The 7,500-nt window shown below is 37.3% G+C and overlaps 2 protein-coding genes across 2 annotated transcripts in view; both read left to right on the top strand.

Moving 5' to 3' along the window:
- Window positions 1-7,500, top strand: part of LOC119584918 (locomotion-related protein Hikaru genki-like) — a 54,475-nt gene that overhangs the window by 15,070 nt on the left and 31,905 nt on the right. The gene's annotated exons all lie outside the window — the stretch shown is intronic.
- The window catches only part of LOC119590832 (CUB and sushi domain-containing protein 3-like), a 64,327-nt gene that overhangs the window by 27,048 nt on the left and 29,779 nt on the right, over window positions 1-7,500 (top strand). Inside the window, 3 exon segments of the mRNA XM_037939591.1 lie at window positions 3,309-3,411; window positions 5,046-5,140; window positions 6,711-6,796. Coding sequence (XP_037795519.1) covers window positions 3,379-3,411; window positions 5,046-5,140; window positions 6,711-6,796 — 214 coding nt within the window. The 5' untranslated portion in view covers window positions 3,309-3,378.

The following is a 7,500-nucleotide window of genomic DNA, read 5'->3' as shown; positions in this document are numbered from 1 at the left end:
TGTGTGTTCGTGTGTGCGTGGGTGTGTGTGTGTGTGTGTGTGTGTCTGTGTGTGTGTGTGTGTATGTGTGTATGTGTGTGTGTATGTTTCTGTGTGTGTGTGTGTGTGTGTGTGTATGTGTGTGTGCGTGTATATGTGAGTTTAGTCCACATGTAAGTTTTCCCATGTGTGTTCTTCCTATCCACAAGTAAAGACTATTTAAACATCACATATTCTGCGAACTCGCTACGAAGACCGACCAAAGAAAACGGGGGTCGGTTTGAGAATCATGAATAAATAAAGAGAAAACGGGAATAAGCGTTGCTCGAGGGAATGGGATCCTGGAATTCATGGGGGAACTTTTATAAATAAAGATACATATTAAAGCTTTCGCCTCTGATTGTTCTCTTTCTTCATTTGCCAATTCTTCTTTCATTTCTTTTTTTCGTCGGTTCATCTCTTCTTTTCCTCTTTCTTATAATTTATTTTACTTTGTTATATTTTCTCGATTTCTCTTCGTCTTTATTCATACTTAATATTGTCACACTCTCTCTTTTTTTGCAATTTATCTATCTATCTATCTATCTATCTATCTATCTATTTATTTACCTACCTATCTGTCTATTTATCTATATGTCTTTCTCTCTATCCATATACCTATATATCTATCTGTCTGTCTGTCTCTATCTATCTATCAGTCTATGCAGCCCATCTTCAGCCTACCTGTTTATTTATCTGTCTGTCCATCTATCTATCTACCTATCTATCTATCTATCAGTCTATCTATCTGTCTATCTATCTACCTATTTACCTATCTATCTACCTATCTACCTATCATCTATCTATCTACCTACCTACCTATCTATCTGTCTATCTATCTGCTTATCTACCTATCTACCTATTTTATCTATCTATCTAATTATCTATTTATCTATCTATCACCTACCTACCTATCTATCTATTTATCTATCTATCTATCTGTCTATCTGTGTATCTACTTATCTACCTTCCTACCTATCTGCCTATCTGCCTATCTACCTATCTACCTATCTACCAATCCATCTATCTATCTATCTGTCTCCGCCACTGCCTCACCCTATCGACAAAAAATTATATTTTTTTTATTCAATGTTCTATTTCGGAAACCGTAAAATATCATACTATATAAGAATAAAAATATATGAATAGAAAGAGTAGTAACAACAAACAAAGAGAAAAGAAACAGAAAGAAAAGAGACAAAAAGAAAACAAAAGAAGAAGAAAATTAAAAAGTGGGGAAATTTTTAAAAAATACATTCAATATATAATTAAAATATAAAAATAAAAGCACAACACCAAAGACCGAAACATAAACAAAAAATATAAGATAAAACCAAAAAAGATAAATAAGAGAAAAAAAAAACAGAAAACTAACATAAAAACAAAAAAAAAACAAAAAAATAAAAACAATAAGAAAAACGAACATAAAAAAAAAACACTTAAAAAAAAACTAACATAAAAAAACAATAAAAAAAAAATATACATCGTAAAAAAAAAAAACATAACAAAAAAATAAAAAATGAAAACATAAAAAACATTCAAAAAATATACATCATAAAAGAAAAAAAACATTGAGAGACAGTCGTGTTGTTGAAATTTCCATTAGCTGGTCTGTTGGTCGCCCGAAGTCTGAGGTATTTCCAACGTGGGTGAAATCGAGACATTTTTCTGCTACGATATTCATGGGTTTTCTGGGTTTTCATTATCCTTTTTGTGTGTGTAACTAAGCCAGGATTTGTGTTTGTATTCATGAGGAGTTCTGTGGTTCTGTTTTAAGTATGTGTGAATGTTTGTGTGTTTGTGCGTGGGGGGAGAGGGTGAATGTCTGTGTGTTGGGGGGGAGGGTGTTTTTTGTGTGAGGGGAGGGGGATGAATGTTTGTGTGGGGGTGAATGTTTGTTTGTGTGGGGGTGAATGTTTTTGTGTGAGGGGAGGTTGGTGAATGTTTGTGTGCGTGGGGGGAGGGGGTGAATGTTTGTGTGTAGGGGGTTGAATGTTTGTTGGGGTTTCAATGGGGTGTTTGTGTGCTTGTTTGTGTGTGTGTGTTCGCGTATGGGCATTTGTGTCTTTGTCTGTGAGTATGAGTGTGTATGTATGCATGTGTTTGTCTGTTTGTGTCGGTATGTTTATACTGCATACAGACTTTCGAAACTTTCCGAACGCGTGACATGACGGCATGAGTAAAGAATCCACGCGAAAACTTTGCTTCATTTACAAATTTGTTATGTCAGCTGCGTATAGATCATGAATTTATTTCATATCTACACTTAGGTCCGTAGATTTGTATATTGTGTAAGCATGTACAAACACACACATACAACACACACACACACACACACACACACACACACACACACACACACACACACACAACACACACACACACACACACATATATATATATATATATATATATATATATATATATATATATATATATATATATATGCAGTATTTATGCAGATATATAGATGGATCCGTTGTGGCCGAGTGGTTAGAGCATCGGACTCAAGACCGTCACGACGGCAATCTGAGTTCGAGGGTTCGAGTCACCGGCCGCCGCGTTGCTCCCTTGGGCAAGGAACTTCACCTCGATTGCCTACTTGTCTGTGATGAGGCCGCGGTGGCCGAGTGGTTAGAACTTCTGACTCAAGACTGTCGCGACGGCAATCTGTGTTCGAGTTGTTCTGTTGTTCCCTTGGGCAAGGAACTTCACCTCGATTGCCTACCTAGCCACTGGGTGGCCAAGCCAGCCCAAGTCAGTGCTGGTCCCCGACCCGGGTAAATAGAGAAGGTGACTCGATAAAAACACCGGGCGGAAGGCAACGGCAAACCACCGCTCTAAATTGCCAAGAAAATCATGGAAATCCATGATCGCCAACGTCCTTGTGGGGCGGAGGGCAACGGCAAACCACCGCTCTAAATTGCCAAGAAAATCATGGAAATCCATGATCGCCAACGTCTTTGTGGGACAGAGCACTTGAAAATGAAAAATAGATGGATAGACAGAAAGATAGATAATATAAAGATAGGCAGACAAATAGACCTATATAGGATAGATATACAGATGGAGAGATAGATATATCCTTTATCTACACATAGTTACATAGATAAATAGATACAGTACATATTTTCATACAAATACATACCGTTTACATAGAATATACATATGAAAGGGAAAATGCGCATAAACTCTACGGTCACAATTTGCCGTGTTTCACTACCAACCGCCCTGTACAGTTGACGATATGATGCTTATTTTTGTAAACACGATTTTCTTCCAATTGCCAGGGTCGAGCGTGCCTAAGGAGGTGCAGCACAGACGCAGACTGCCTTAGCAAGAGGAAAATATGCCTGTGTGATGGGATATGTGGCCCCTCATGCATCAAACCAGGTTAGTGTGAACGCATGTGCATGTGGGCTTATATATGTGTAAGTGTACTTGTGTGTGTGTGTGTGTGTGTGTGTGTGTGTGTGTGTGTGTGTGTGCTTGAGTGTGTGTGTGTGCTTGTGTGTTTGTGCGTTTGTGTATGCGTGCTTGTACATATATGCGCGCGCGCGCGTGTGTGTGTGTGTTTTGTGTAGGTTTGTGTGTCATATATATATATTATATATATACTATATATATAATATTATATATATATATATTATATATATATAGATATAGATGTATATATAGTATATATATGATATATATATATATATATATATATATATATATATATATATATATATATATAAGCGTGTGTGTCCGTAGTGTGCGTGTGTTAGAAAGGTAGTTTGTTGGTATGTGTCTGTGTGATCTTACAGTAATAGATTTCAGTATAAGGGAGAGTGAAATTAAGCAAATTAGGCAGACAGAGGAGAGCAGAATGCTTGATATGCAAATAGCAAAATGTAAAGGAAGGTAGCAAAGACAGGGAGAGTGAGTGAGGGAGAGTTGGGGAGAGAGAGAGAGAGAGAGAGAGAGAGAGAGAGAGAGAGAGAGAGAGAGAGAGAGAGAGAGAGAGAGAGAGAGAGAGAGGCTGACAGACAGACAGACAGACAGAGAAAGAGAGTGACAGATAGATAAACAAACAACCACAGAGCAAGAGAGAGAGAAAGAAAAAAAGAGTAGCAGATACACAAACAGGCAACCAGAGAGAGAGAGAGAGAAAGAGAGAGAGAGAGAGAGAGAGAGAGAGAGAGAGAGAGAGAGAGAGAGAGAGAGAGAGAGAGAGAGAGAAAGAGAGGAGAGGGGATAGAATAGTAATAAATTGGTAGATAGAGCGAGCGAAAGAGGTTGGGTATGGAGGGAGAGGAAGGGAGACAGAGATGGATGTATGAAAAGAAACAGAAATACATAGATAGAGCGAGAGACAAAAACAGAGACAGAGATAGACAGATAGACAGAGAGGAGGAAATACGCAAATAGAAAGAGAGAGAGAGAGAGAACTGCAGAGAGAGAGAGAGGGGGAGGGGAGAGAAAGAGAGAGAGAGAGAGAGAGAGAGAGAGAGAGAGAAGAGAGAGAGAGAACGACAGCCAAAGAGAAGGAAAAAAAGAGACAGAGAGACAAAGACAAACGGAAAGAAAGCGAGAAAAGACAATGCGATAATAATAATAGTAATAACAATAATAATAATAATGATAAAATAATAATAATAATAATAATAATAATAATAACAATAATAATAACAATAATAATAATAATAATAATAATAATAATAATAATAATAATAATAATAATAATAATAATAATAATAATAATAACAATAACAATAACAATAACAATAACAATAACAATAACAATAACAATAACAATAACAATAACAATAACAATAACAATAATAATGATAATGATAATGATAATGATAATGATAATGATAATGATAATGATAATGATAATGATAATGATAATGATAATGATAATAATAATAATGATAATAATAATAATAATAATAATAATAATAATAATAACAATAATAACAATAACAATAAAAAAACGAAAATGAATACAAGACCATGAGTTTACCCCCCCCCCATTGCAGACAAAGAGTGCGGGGATCTCGAGAACCCAATTTTCGGCTTCGTGGAATACAACGGGAAGATGGTCGGTTCCCAGGCGAGGTATAAATGCCAAGTGGTGAGTACCCAACGTAATGAAGGACTTGCTATGTTTCCTTCCTAATCATCATCTTTGGCTGGAATATATTTTATTTTATTACTGTTTTTTGTGTTTGTTTGTTTTCTTGTTGGTGTGCTTGTTATTGGTACTGTTGGTGATAGGGGGATATTGTGGGTGTTTTTGGTGTGATTAGATTATTTTGTTTTTGTTGTTTAAGTTGTATTGTTATTGTTTCATATTATAAAGTGTTGGTTTATGTTGATTATCTTGGTGTGCTTATTAGATGTATTATTAATAAGGGTGATATTGTGATATTGTTATGATTATTTTGTTTTGTTGTTGTTAAGGGAGTAATGTCCTTGCTTCATGTTATAAAGTGTTGTTTATGTTGTTCTTGTTATTTCTCTATTTCGCTGCAGGAAATACCATCTTGAGCATAATCAAGGTTTTAATATTACCGTTTGTGTTGATATCATTATCGTTACTTGCAGAGGCATATACGAAGTCGCTGCTTTTGTTGCAGTTGTTGCAATAGTCGTAGTAGTGTTTTTGAATTCTATTTTCAATCTGCAAATTCCTTTTACTGCATCCACTTTTGCATCGCTTTGCATGCTTTAATTAAGGCAATGTCCTTATCGTTATATATTTTTTTCTTCTTTTTTTAAAGTCCAACTTAGTGGGTAAGAAAAAATAAACACATACCAGAAACAGTTTTTTTTTTAAGTAAAGCAAAACAGGTCAGAGAAAGTGAGAAAATAAAAGAAAGTAAAAATAAACATACCTACCAGGAACAGCCATTTAGAATTTTAAGACCAACCCGCCAACCCTCTTTTTTTAACGCAAAGACCGGATTGTCAGCCAGACCAAAAGTAAGCCAGCTGACGGTAATGCTTTAAGGCGAGCTGACACCAGAGGGCTGGGGGGGGAGGCAAGGTAAAGATCCAGAGAGATTGGAAAGGATTAGCTAATGGAGCCCCCCCCTCCCCCCTCCCCCAAACTAATCAATTGGGCTTAAGTGTAATTTTGTAAACTCGGTGAATGGGTGTGTGTGTGGGGGGGAGGGGGGAGAGGGATGGAGCAGAGAGAGTAAGAAGGGTGGGTGGATGTGTGTGTGTGTAAATTTGCGTGTACGTGCGTGCGTGTGTGTGTGTGTGTGTGTGTGTGTGTGTGTGTGTGTGTGTGTGTGTGTGTGTGTGTGTGTGTGTGTGTGTGTGTGTGTGTGTGTGTGTGTTTGTGTGTGTGTATGTGTGTGTGTTTAAAGAGAGAGAGAGAGAGAGTAAGAAAGAAAAGAGAGAAAGAGTAGGAAAAAGGAGAGAGAAAGAGAAAGAGGGAGAGAGTAAGAAAGAAGAGAGAAAGAGAGAAAGAGAGAAAGAGAGAGAGAGAGAGAGAGAGAGAGAGAGAGAGAGAGAGAGAGAGAGAGAGAGAGAGAGAGAGAGAGAGAGAGAGAGAGAAATAAAGAAAAAGAAAGAGAGAATGCATCTCCATATGGACACACTCACATGAACATATATGTGTGTGTGTGTGTATAAGGAAGCATCGTACGCATATATATGAAAATACACCATGTAACTATTTTGTTCCACCACAGGGGTATCATCTCATCGGCGAGCCTGAGAGAATGTGCCAAGGAGATGGCACTTGGTCCTATACCCCCCCAGGAGTGCCACGAAAACTGTGAGTAAACCACATTTAAGTTTTATACGAAAATACGACAGTGCTAATAACAAGTTTTAGAAACACGATTACTATCATACTTGCAACAGTCCTGTATATCCTTCACGGTAAATATAAAATTCATTAGCACGTGTATCAGTGATGCAAATAATGAACATCCTTTGTAATATGCTTTGTACTTGCTCATTAGGGTATAATCTCTGGAATCAATTACTTATTAAGAGGGTATACGTTGCAAACCAGAACCGTGTCAATTGCAGTGATTTAAAATCAATTATTAACTTTATACCCAATGCTCACTACCGCGAATCTAGTTTAGATAATGACGGATTTATAAAACCTGCATCCGATCTTTTTTTTTCTAAGGTATCATAATCACAGCAATGACACTCACAGGTCCGTGTACATATTGGCACTAGACTGGCATCACTTAATTGCACGTTGGTGAACATCATCCGTTTAATCCCTACACTCACTGACTCTCGCTGAAGTATGATTGTTTGGTTAAAGCTCTGTTTGGCAAGGGTGTCTACACGTACGGAACTCATATATGTACATATGAGTCGTGAGCGTGTGTGAGCTAGTGTTTTGGGATGTTTGTGCTTGCTTGTGTGTGTGTGTGTGTGTGTGTGTGTGTGTGTGTGTGTGTGTGTGTGTGTGGTGTGGGTGTGTGCGTGTGTGTGCGTGTGTGTGTGTGTGTGTGT

Source organism: Penaeus monodon, chromosome 3 (genome assembly GCF_015228065.2).
Source record: "Penaeus monodon isolate SGIC_2016 chromosome 3, NSTDA_Pmon_1, whole genome shotgun sequence".
NCBI lineage: Eukaryota > Metazoa > Arthropoda > Malacostraca > Decapoda > Penaeidae > Penaeus > Penaeus monodon.
The sequence above is the reverse complement of the archived record's forward strand: the minus strand, read 5'-3'. Positions and strand labels throughout refer to the sequence as shown.